General features: G+C 41.8%; 1 protein-coding gene across 1 annotated transcript in view; it reads right to left on the reverse strand.

Moving 5' to 3' along the window:
• Positions 1 to 9,710, reverse strand: part of si:ch211-236l14.4 (SITS-binding protein) — an 82,570-nt gene extending 72,860 nt beyond the window's left edge. The window contains exon 1 of the mRNA XM_021564132.3: positions 8,632 to 9,710. Coding sequence (XP_021419807.3) covers positions 8,632 to 9,102 — 471 coding nt within the window. The 5' untranslated portion in view covers positions 9,103 to 9,710. The remainder of the gene's footprint in view (positions 1 to 8,631) is intronic.
• Positions 9,711 to 12,894: the final 3,184 nt, after the last annotated feature.

The raw sequence follows: 12,894 nt of genomic DNA on the forward strand, positions 1-12,894 counted from the left end.
TCCTATGTAATTACAGTAAAATATTGTGAAATACAAACCCCTCCCCTCAATGAATTTCATTCATTCATTTATCCATTCATTCATTCATTCATTATGATTACAGTAGCATTTACTTTTTTACAGTATAATACATGCAATTGTATGGTATCGTACTGTGTGTAATTACACAGTAACTGCTTTGATAATGTATTTAGATTACAGTAGATTTACTGCAATTTAAAATACAGTAACTTGCCACTTTTCTTCCTGTAAGTTACTGTCAAATTCATGGCATCCTCTTTACAGTGTAACTGGCAAAATATTGCACTCCACATACTCATTTTATACTCTAATCCAATTGTGATTGTGAAGTACTGTAGTGCTGTAAGCGACTGTGTCATTTTTGAGCATCGAAATTAGGTTAAATTTCAAAAATATATATACCTGATCAATATTCCACTTATAGTAAAGCTGGTGAATTATGTGGAATAATAATGGCATGTGACATTGAATCAAATGAAAAATGACAGGCCTACAATATTACATAACATTTTCTTCAAATGTGCAGAGAACATGGTCTGCTGGCCGGTAATATGATTCCACATGAATTCAAATGTGGCACTTGAATCTATCTCCACTTCACTGCTTTACTGTAGCCTAAAGAAGAAAATATGTCCACGTAAACCCCATCACGCCACATTTGTAGTCTTTCACCCTAGCCTCTATGATGTTCATTCTGCTTTTCCTCCAAAGTATTTTCCGCTCCGTGCCAGGAATTTATACAAGTGCCAGGCGGTCACCTGAGACACGTGTGACAGTTACTTTCTTTACTATCAAATGAGGAGAGACAAACTTATCACACAAGTCAGAGTTATACTTAAGTGAATAAAGATTTAGTTTATTAATAAGGGAGCAGATCAAGACAACACACACATATAAAGTGAATCGATTGAGTGCTCTAGATGAGTGTTCTAACAACCCCTTATTCTGTTGCATAAAACAACCATCTGATGCAATAACAGCATTATAACATAATCTTGTAATTTCTCTCACACATGTGATAGGATTTGGGACTTATGAAATGACCCTCTTTCAGGATATGAAGCCACTGGAATCCCCAAATGACACGGGACAACATACTTATGCCAGGGAATGTACCAATAGAAGGATTAAACTTTCAAAACATCTGAATTGTTAAGCGTTTAATCATTAGGCAGCAAGAGGGATAGAAGGAAAGGAATTCTGTGGTCTCAGAACCCAGTGCCATGACGAAGCAGACTGGACGTTCAAGATCCTGCTTCCCTTCCACAGCCATGTCTGTGCATCGTGCGTGCACTGGACATCTGATTAAAATGTATTCAAGTTCAACCAAATAATATAAATGTCTAGGATAAATGTGACCAACTGGCTCAAATTGGTCTTATGTAGCAACATTTGAAATTGTGTTTTTTACATTGGATAAAAAAAGAGAAATGGTATATCATACAATGCATTTTTTAGGAACAATGGGAAAGTAACTCTGCTTTGAAAGTTGATAAACTTGTAGACTCACTTTTGAGGGAATGGCCTTTGAAAGTTTTGGTACCTAGTGAAGAGCTCTTCTTTGTCTACAACCATTCAGCATCGTTCACACCCTCTTAAGCTTTAGCCCCACCCATCTTGTTTCGCTCTCGGAGTGTTCGGAACGCAGACTTGACGCTCTGGCCGATGATTTGTTTACCTCTGGATAACATGAAAACAGCCTAACCAGCTCTGCTGGCAGCAATTGCATTACGATTTTTTGCCGACGTTTACTGACACTGGCCATATTCAACGGGTGTTACGCATTCATAAATCCATCAGTTATTCTGCGCTCTGGCATACTCAGATTGAATTTACAAACTAACCTGAAATGGTTAGTTGCATGGAGTCTTTTGTTAAGACATGTAGCTAGCTAGCTAGCTAGGTAAACAATGAACCTAGCTAGGTAAACAACGTGTAAGATCATACACATCACGTAGCGTCAACTAGCGAGCCAGCCAGCTAATGTTAGCTAGTTAAACAACAATGAACATAGAGCCAAATAAAGTCGTTACTACCCTGCATGAATCAGATGGGAGATAACCAACTAGATTCAATGTTAGTTAGCTAACATTAGGCTAACAAGTAAATCAAATGACTCTGCGAAACAAATAATTACATCATATACGTAATGTTAGCTAGCGAGCCAGCCAGGCGACATTAGGCTCTAACTAGCCAAGCAAACGGCTCTGGGATACGAATAATAATATCATACACATAACGTTAGCTAGGAAGCCAGCCAGCTAGCTAACATTAGGCTCTAACTAGCCAAGCAAACGGCTCTGGGATACGAATAATAATATCATACACGTAATGTTAGCTAGCGAGCCAGCCAGGCAACTAGCTAACATTAGGCTCTAACTAGCCAAGCAAACGGCTCTGGGATACGAATAATAATATCATACACGTAACGTTAGCTAGGGAGCCAGCCAGCTAGCTAACATTAGGCTCTAACTAGCCAAGCAAACGGCTCTGGGATACGAATAATAATATCATACACGTAACGTTAGCTAGGGAGCCAGCCAGCTTACGTCAGCTAGATAGCTAACAGTACAATTTAGCTTGAAATGAAACCACTTTCTGTCAAAATTAGAAATGTGTAATATCTGAAAATGTAGGTAGCGAGACTATCTTACCTGTATACAGTGGGGCAAAAAAGTATTTAGTCAGCCACCAATTGTGCAAGTTCTCCCACTTAAAAAGATGAGAGAGGCCTTGTAGGATTTTTAATGAATTTATTTGAAAATTATGGTGGAAAAGAAGTATTTGGTCACGTACAAACAAGCAAGATTTCTGGCTCTCACAGACCTGTAACTTCTTCTTTAAGAGGCTCCTCTGTCCTCCACTGTATTAATGGCACCTGTTTGAACTTGTTATCAGTATAAAAGACACCTGTCCACAACCTCAAACAGTCACACTCCAAACTCCACTATGGCCAAGACCAAAGAGCTGTCAAAGGACACCAGAAACAAAATTGTAGACCTGCACCAGGCTGGGAAGACTGAATCTGCAATACGTAAGCAGCTTGGTTTGAAGAAATCAACTGTGGGAGCAATTATTTAGGAAATGGAAGACATACAAGACCACTGATAATCTCCCTCGATCTGGGGCTCCACGCAAGATCTCACCCCGTGGGGTCAAAATGATCACAAGAACGGTGAGCAAAAGTCCCAGAACCACACGGGGGGACCTAGTGAATGACCTGCAGAGAGCTGGGACCAAAGTAACAAAGCCTACCATAAGTAACACACTACGCCGCCGGGGACTCAAATCCTGCAGTGCCAGGCGTGTCCCCCTGCTTAAGCCAGTACATGTCCAGGCCCGTCTGAAGTTTGCTAGAGAGCATTTGGATGATCCAGAAGAAGATTGGGAGAATGTCATATGGTCAGGTGAAACCAAAATATCACTTTTTGGTAAAAACTCAACTCGTCGTGTTTGGAGGACAAAGAATGCTGAGTTGCATCCAAAGAACACCATACCTATTGTGAAGCATGGGGGTGGAAACATCATGCTTTGGGGTGGTTTTTCTGCAAAGGGACCAGGACGACTGATCCGTGTAAAGGAAAGACTGAATGGGGCCATGTATCGTGAGATTTTGAGTGAAAACCTCCTTCCATCAGCAAGGGCATTGAAGATGAAACGTGGCTGGGTCTTTCAGTATGACAATGATCCCAAACACACCGCCCGGGCAACGAAGGAGTGGCTTCGTAAAGAAGCATTTCAAGGTCATGTCAGTCTCCAGATCTCAACCCCATAGAAAATCTTTGGAGGGAGTTGAAAGTCCGTCTTGCCCAGCAACAGCCCCAAAACATCACTGCTCTAGAGGAGATCTGCATGGAGGAATGGGCCAAACTACCAGCAACAGTGTGTGAAAACCTTGTGAAGACTCACAGAAAACGTTTGATCTCTGTCATTGCCAACAAAGGGTATATAACAAAGTATTGAGATAAACTTTTGTTATTGAGCAAATACTTATTTTCCACCATCATTTGCAAATAAATTCATTAAAAATCCTACAATGTGATTTTCTGGATTTTTTTCTTCTCCTTTTGTCTGTCATAGTTGAAGTGTACCTATGATGACAATTACAGGCCTCTCTCATGGATGGACTGTCACGGATGCCATTTGTCTCAGGAGTTGGTTGTCACAGTGCTAATTACTCACAATCAAAATGGCACTGTGTGTTATTTTTTAAGGTTTGAATATGTGAACTCTTTGAAAGAACTCATCCACCTGGTTAATTTATGTCAGCATGATATAAATGTTTTTCATACACTACCATTCAAAAGTTTGGGGTCACTTAGAAATGTCCTTGTTATCCATGAAAACATACATGAAATGAGTTGCAAAATGAATAGGAAATATAGTCAAGACATTGACAAGGTTATAAATAATGATTTTTAACTTAAATAATAATTGTGCCCTTTGCTTTCGTCAAAGATTCCTCCATTTGCAGCAATTACAGCCTTGCAGATCTTTGGCATTCTAGTTGTCAATTTGTTGAGGGAATCTGAAGAGATTTCACCCCATGCTTTCTGAAGCACCTCCCACAAGTTGGATTGGCTTGATGGGCACTTCTTACATACCATACGGTCAAGATGCTCCCACAACAGCTCAATAGGGTTGAGATCCAGTGACAGTGCTGGCCACTCTATTATTGACAGAATACCAGCTGACTGCTTCTTCCCTAAATAGTTCTGCATAGTTTGGAGCTGTGCTTTGGGTAATTGTCCTGTTGTAGGAGGAAATTGGCTCTAATTAAGCGCCGTCCACAGGGTATGGCATGGCGTCGCAAAATTGAGTGATAGCCTTCCTTCTTCAAGATCCCTTTTACCCTGTTCAAATCTCCCACTTTACCACCACCAAAGCACCCCCAGACCATCACATTCCCTCCACCATGCTTCACAGATTGTGTCAAGCACCCCTTCAGCATTTTTTTCATTTTTTTCTGCGTCTCACAAATGTTGTTCTTTCTTCTTGTGATCCGAACACCTCAAACTTAGATTTGTCTTAGATTTGTCTTTTTTCCAATCTTCCTTGGTCCAGGCACTGTGTTATTTTTCCTATCTTAATCTTTTCTTTTTATTGGCCAGTCTGAGATATGGCTTTTTCTGTGCAACTCTGCCTAGAAGTCCAGCATCCCGGAGTCGCCTCTTCACTGTTGACATTGAGACTGGTGTTTTGCAGGTACTATTTAATGAAGCTGCCAGTTGAGGACTTGTGAGGCATCGGTTTCTCAAACTAGACACTCTAATGTACTTGTCCTCTTGCTCAGTTGTGCACCGGGGCGTCACACTCATCTTTCTATTCTGGTTAGAGACAGTTTGCGCTGTTCTGTGAAGGGAGTAGTACACAGTGTTGTACGAGATCTTCAGTTTCTTGGCAATTTCTCACATGGGATAGCCTTCATTTCTCAGAACAAGAATAGACTGACGAGTTTCAGAAGAAGGTCCTTTGTTTCGGGCCATTTTGAGCCTGTAATCGAACCCACAAATAAATGCCGATGCTCCAGATACTCAACTAGTCTAAAGAAGGACAGTTTTATTGCTTCTTTAACTAGCACAACAGTATTCAGCTGTGCTAACATAATTGCAAAAGGGTTTTCTAATGATCAATTAGCATTTTAAAATGATAAACATCGATTAGCTAACACAACGTGCCATTGGAACACAGGAGTGATGGTTGCTGATAATGGGCCTTTGTACGCCTATGTAGATATTCCATTAAAAATCATCCGTGTCCAGCTACAATAGTAATTTACAACAATATCCATGTCTACACTGTATTTCTGATCAATTTGATTATATTTTAATGGACAAAAACAACAAAATTAGATGCTTACTTACAAGCCCTTAACCAACCATGCTTTAAGTTAAGAAAAACATTTAAATAAGTGTTAAGTAAAAAATAGAAAATCAAAGTAAATAATTATTAAACAGCAGCAGTAAAATAACAAGCGAGGCAATATACCAGGGGTACCGGTAGAGTCAATGTGAGGGGACACCGGTTAGTCGAGGTAATTGGGGTAATATATACATGTAGGTAGAGGTAAATTGACTATGCATAAATAATAAACAGAGCGTAAAAGAGGGGGGGGGGAATGCAAACAGTCGGTGTAGCCCTTTGAGTAGCTGTTCAGGAGTCTTATGGCTTGGGGGTAGAAGCTGTTAAGAAGCCTTTTGGACCTCGACTTGGTGCTCCGGTACCGCTTGCTGTGTGGAAGCAGAGAGAACAGTCTATGACTAGGGTGGCTGGAATCTTTGACAATTTTATGGCCTGCCTCTGACACTGCCTAATATATAGGTCCTAGATGGCAGGAAGCTTGGCCCCAGTGATGTACTGGGTCGTACGCACTACCCTCTGTAGTGCCTTGCGGTCGGAGGCCGAGCAGTTGCCATTCCAGGCAGTGATGCAACCAGTCAGGATGCTCTCGATGGTACAGCTGTAGATGGTGCAGCTGTAGCCATGAACAATTATGTTTGTTGAAAAGAGGAAAGGGAGAGATATATTTCAAACCTATTTCTGAGTTCCTAGGTCAAGTCATGTGGTAACTAGCATCTTAATTAGCATTGGGTGGGTGGTTGTCATAATCAACTCCATTATAAAAACAAATTGGTGTTGATTGTGGGCAATTCTATGGTAACATAATGATGGTAACTGTAACGGCTCTCGTCCTCCTCTTCTGAGGAGGAGTAGCGAGAAGGATCGGAGGACCAATTTGCAGCGTGGTACGTGTTCATGATGTAATATTTAATGAATCAAACTGAACACTGAAATACAAAAAAACATTAAAGTGAACGAACGAAAACCGAAACAGTCCTGTCTGGCGACATACACAAAGACAGAAAATAATCACCCACGAAACACAGGTGGAAAAAGGCTACCTAAGTATGATTCTCAATCAGAGACAACTAACGACACCTGCCTCTGATTGAGAACCATACTAGGCCGAACACAGAAACCAACATAGAAAAACAAACATTGACTGCCCATCCCAACTCACGCCCTGACCATACTAAAACCAAGACAAAACAAAATAACTAAGGTCAGAACGTGACAGTAACAGAATGACATCATTGGTCCCTGATCTGTACAATACAGAATGCATAATAATGAATGTAATTATCTTCATGGTAAAAATGTAGAATCGTCCTTTGTATGCGTGGTTATTATTCTATATACTGGCTATTATTCTAATGAGCTTCACCTCCAAACAAGACCAAAATTGGTTTAGCCCGGACTGGACCAAATCTGTACCAATCATAGACATCTATGTTTCACAGGTTTGGACATCACAGAACAGCACAGTAGAGAACAGTACAGCACAGTTTAGTACAGTACAAAAGAGTACAGTACAGTATAGTACAATACAGTAAATTATACTGTACTCTACGCTAGTGTGCTCAAATGTACTGTACTGTACTGAACTCTATTGTATTGTACTGAACTCTAGTCTACTGTACTGTATTGTACTGAACTATACTCTACTGTTTTCTGAGACCCCTCTTCCATATGTTGTTTGACCAGAAATCATTAGGATGACAACATACCAAAAACATTAATATTTAAATTAAAATATCCTTGGAATGTTGTCCTAACATTCACTAAAATGTAACAACCACAAAGAACATTCCCCGAACCCAAACGTTCTCATTAGGTTTCCAGGTAATGTAATAGCACAATGTACCAGTAATGTTTTTTGGACCGGGTTATTATTATTAACATACTGCTGCAACAAAATGTGAGAACAACATTCTGGGAACATTCTTGCAACATCAGGAAAATGTTTTTTGACAGTTTTTGTGTTATGAGAACATTTGCCACAACCTAACGAATGTTCTGGGAACTTTCACAGAACCAATTTTGGTTTGCTGGGCATATTGTTCAGGGACATTACAATAAATCCTAAGATCTTTTTTTTCTTTTTTGCTAGTACTATAGAGAGCTCACTTCCTTGCCTCCCTCTCTCACACATATTTTTTAGAACAAAAATATGACAGCACTCTTAAATTTACATTCACACGCACAAATTTACTCAATATGTCATGTTATTATCAAGGGATAAAATGCTGAATGTTGTTAGGAATATTGTTAAATCATATGCTATATGCTATATTGCTTAATTTCCCGTTACAAAAGGAATAAGCTACTAGCAAACATTGTGACAACCAACCCCTATACTGTGTGACAACCAACCCCACAGTGGGGCTGGTTGTCACAGGTGGACAGAGGGTTTGATGGCTTTTATAACTAACTCCATGTTGGAATAAGATATGCAGGATAAAACGGGACCCCATTTCAACCAAAGACCTTGGTCTTTCTCATAATATTGAAAAGACTCTTGTAAAATATACTGGTGCTGACAAATTCACACAAGAATAAAAAGTGTGACAACCATCATAAAAGCCACTTATGTATGTAAATTGATTTATTTGGAAACGACCATTTTGGAAAATATATCCTGATGGGTTTATGTGAATAAAACGCATCTGAATAGTCTGATATCTGTCTGACAGGCTGAACCGGCTGTGTGTATGCCACACACTCAGAGAGAGAGAGAGGGGTAGAGAGAGAGAGAAACCATTCCCGTACCTTCAGCTCCACATGACAGTGCACCGGCGACCATGTCATGCTATAACACTCCGTCTCCGTCGCCTCATTCACCTCCAAAGAGATTTTAACGTCCGCCACCGAATCCCATGTGTAGCAGAACTCCGTCTTATTGAGCCAGCACAGGTTCCTGACAAACGGCACTTCAATATCGGGGTTCCCCACGTTGCCCACGTCAATCTCCACGTAGGTCTTGTCTTCTGTCAGTGTCTGTATGACCAGAGAGTGAGTCCGTCTCTCCCAGATAAGCCCGCTATAACTTCCCTTTAGGATCCAGTTCTTGTTAGGCTGATCCACCACTTGCCAGTATATGATTCCAATGGTCATGACGAAAAAGACTGCCACCCCGAGACAGGCAATAGCTCCCTTCCAAGTTTCGTTCATCTCCTTCAATCCCGTATCCCATGTTACCTCAGGGATGGGGCTAGGGTTCCTATTTCGAGCATGAGGCATGTTTGTTTTTGAAATGATCAAGAATCAAATTTAAAAAATGAAGAAAAAATCTCTGCAAGTGGTTGTTGAAAAGCTTGGGTGCCTCATCATCATGTCACGTTGGTTTCAAAGTGGCTGAACGTTTGTTAGTCAACTTTTGAACAATCTCCAACACGCGGTGTTACCGCAGTTTTTGCGCAATTATGCCAGCCAGAGACAACTGGTCAAAGTGTCATGTGAGTGAAAACGGTAAAAAAAAAAAAAAAATCCCAACGGCTGGAAAAACGAATCAGAGAAAAATTGACTTACCACATGCTGCCGCGGTTTAAAAGTGTTCCTTTTTAATGACATTGAACGCTGAGCTGTGAGTGAGCAGCCTTAACCCGGGTTTGGTAGCTCCGACTTGCTTGCCCTGCGGTTTTTGCCCGGGTCTGACGTAACGCCAGGCTGTTTCTTCAGAAAGGTAGAGTAGAGAAGATATAGTGATAAGGGAGCCGGTAGACGCGAGGAGCTTGGCTTGACAGGCAGTCCCAGAGCAACCGGTTGGGGCGAGCAGGCCATTGGCGGTGCTCGCTCCCCTTGCATGCGCTCCAACTGGCAGGCTCGCCATTGCACGTTTTTACAACACTGCGCTTAAGTTAATATCAGCCGAATAAATATTAATTTGGAGAGGGGTAAAATGGTGTAGCTTAACAATTTTTGGAACTCAATGTCTTTAGGTTGTAATTGACTTGACTTTCTATGGAGTAGGCCTGGGCCTATAGTGGGCAAAACATCAACAAGTAGGTTACATTTGGCCAGTTGCAATTAAATTTGACCTTAAAAGCCGATATTCACAGGAAGCTATCTGGATGCAATTTATTTTGCTTGCAATACAGTTGCATCTGGGTTGGTCAGTGTCTCAACCTCCAAAAATTGCCTGCAATTTAATTGAATTGCATCACAAGAAATATAAATCAATCATAGAGCAATAGCCTAATGGTCACTTTTTGTAGGCACTAACCCTGCCATGGCTCGTTGGTCAAAGCCTATTGGGAAATGAATGGGTTTTTCTGTAGGGTTTTTGGATAAATGCTGAAAATAAGGTATGTGATAAAAACAGGTGTAGGAGATCTTATACATTTTGTTCTATGACAATCTTCTTCAACTAACATAACCTTTTGTGAATTTTGAAGCATTTATGTAATCAAAACAAGAGCATAAAGGCTTCATAATTCATATAGGTCATGTTAACTGACTGATATTATATCATAAAATAAAATGTGTAAGATGTACTAAGTCTGTGTTAACCTCAGACCTTATTTTTGGCATTTATCATAAAACCCCATTCTTTTCCCACTTATGTCCCGCATACAGTTTGAATGGCTGAACGAACCAGAGGTAACTAACTCATTTCCGTTTTTTAGGACCACAAGCTGGTCAGCTCTATACCATTCTGTTAGGAACCCATTGTCATGTCAACACAGCTGCTACTGCTGCTTCAAACCACAACAAAATATATATGCCAAATGGGAAATGTATAACAAATTCCAGACCCCATGGTTAGTCAAGGATTATGTACATGGTCTAGCTGTCAATAAATGTAATTTTAAAAGTGAACCCAGACTTTTCTCGTTCCAGTTTCAATTGAAATTGTCCAACGTGAACTGCGCTAGCTAGATATCTAGCTTAGCTCATCACTAGCCTGGTTAGCTAGCTAGCTTGGTGGGCAAAACAGGCAACCTTTTGGCAAGATCAATGCTTTTACAATTACCAAATGTTTGGATAAAAAAATTATACATGAAATTGTAATAACACATGGAACTCTTTATGCCTTGGAAGAAGTGGCTCTTTATAAACTGTGTGATTTATTACTGAACCGGAGCATGGCGTAACAGACAGGCAGTCGCAGCTTCACTAATAAGTGTGTCTTGGGTGTGTCACAATTAGGTGGTGAGCCATAGTAAGCTATCTGCTTTAGTTTGGGAGATGATTGATCTCTGTTGAGGGAGAAGCTGGTTTTTACCAATGTGACTGGTTTTCAAAATGCATTTCTTGACAGAAATACCTTCTGGAACATGTGAACTTTCAAGTGCCTTAGTAGCAAACTTGTATGCCATCTGTAAATACGAATACAATTGTTAAATTACGAGCCTAGTTGATTTAGCAATGGAAAAAGCCAGGAACCTTCCCGCTAGCCATGATCAGATGAGATAATGGATGGGTTGGACATGCCGAGAGATGAGTTAGGATTGGTTTGTCATCTAGCACGCTTCTGTCTATAATGAGCTGCTCAGTTGTTGTAGGTAATCCTTTCTAACTGGGATTTCTTTTAAAGATATCTATCCACTTTCTGATGGACCAAATTTTGAAGTCAGTGGAATGCCCGGTGGAAGCAGAGTATGATAGCTAAGGAGATTTAGGTGTTTGATTGCAAATGTGGAGGGAGTCAAAAAAAGAACACAGAAGGCTGTTGTATAAAACACCCCTCTGGATCACATCATCAAACTAAAGGCAACCATGGCATCCATGACAGAAAAGGAGAAGCCTTCATTCATGTCTACAGGTGAAAGAGTCTTGCTAGCTACATTTTCAAATATTATAATTTTCTAATTTTGTCAGAGAGTTGTTTTTCATTGCAAGTTAAAGCGTACTGATAGCTAACGTTAACTGGCTTGCTAGCTAACATTACTGTTACGCCCGAGGTGTAGTGGAGGAAGAAGTCAGGCGCAGGAAGCAGAGAGTTCAGGGTAGCGCTGCTTTATTTGCACCACAACGATGAAAACGACGCCAACTTAAACAGTCCAGCAAAATACAAAATACACGGACAAACATGACCTACAGCCGTGTACAACAACCTACATGATAGGTTCGTCAAGGAGTGACGGAGTGAGTCTTGGGCCAACTCCGCCCATGGGACGTACCTCGACCACTCCCTGGGCCTGTCCTGGCAATACGACCGCAGAAACCTACCCACCTCCTGGTTCACTCTCTCCACCTGCCCATTACTCTCGGGGTGATAACCGGAGGTCAGGCTGACCGAGACCCCCAGACGCTCCATGAACGCTCTCCATACCCGGGACGTGAACTGGGGACCCCGATCAAAAACTATGTCCTTACGCCCAGCCGGACTCTGAGGCGCAGGCTCCGCCCGTAATGCCCGCTCGATGTCCGAATCCACCTCCCACCTACCACTGGAGCCATCAGCCTCGAGGCTGGAAGGATGAGAGTAGGCTCGGTGGACCGATCCTCGGTGTCATAGAGACGGGACAGCGCATCGGCCTTTATGTTCATGGAGCCTGGTCTATAAGACAGAGTGAACCTAAATCGGGTGAAGAACATGGCCCACCTTGCCTGACGCGGATTCAGTCTCCTAGCTGCCCGAATATACTCCAGATTCTGGTGGTCGGTCCAGATGAGAAAGGGGTGCTTAGCCCCCTCAAGCCAGTGTCTCCACACTCTCAGGGCCTTGACCACTGCCAACAACTCCCAGTCCCCCACATCATACTTACACTCCGCCGTATTGAGCATCCTTGAAAAGAAAGCGCAGGGGCGGAATTTTGGTGGTGTACCCGAACGCTGTGATAGCATGGCACCCACCCCAGCCTCGGACACGTCCGCCTCCACTATGAATGCTAGAGAGGGTTCCGGGTGCGCCAACACGGGTGCATCTGTGAACAGCGCCTTCAACCTATTGAAGGCTCTGTCAGCCTCTGCCGACCACCGCAAACGCACCGGCCCCCCATTACCTCACTGCCGTTACCTGGCCAAAACCCCGGATAAACCTCCGGTAGTAATTGGCAAACCCCAAAAACCGCTGCACCTCCTTCACCG

The sequence above is a fragment of the Oncorhynchus mykiss genome, chromosome 2, assembly GCF_057628025.1.
Source record: "Oncorhynchus mykiss isolate SJ-2025 chromosome 2, ASM5762802v1, whole genome shotgun sequence".
NCBI classification, from domain to species: Eukaryota; Metazoa; Chordata; class Actinopteri; order Salmoniformes; family Salmonidae; genus Oncorhynchus; species Oncorhynchus mykiss.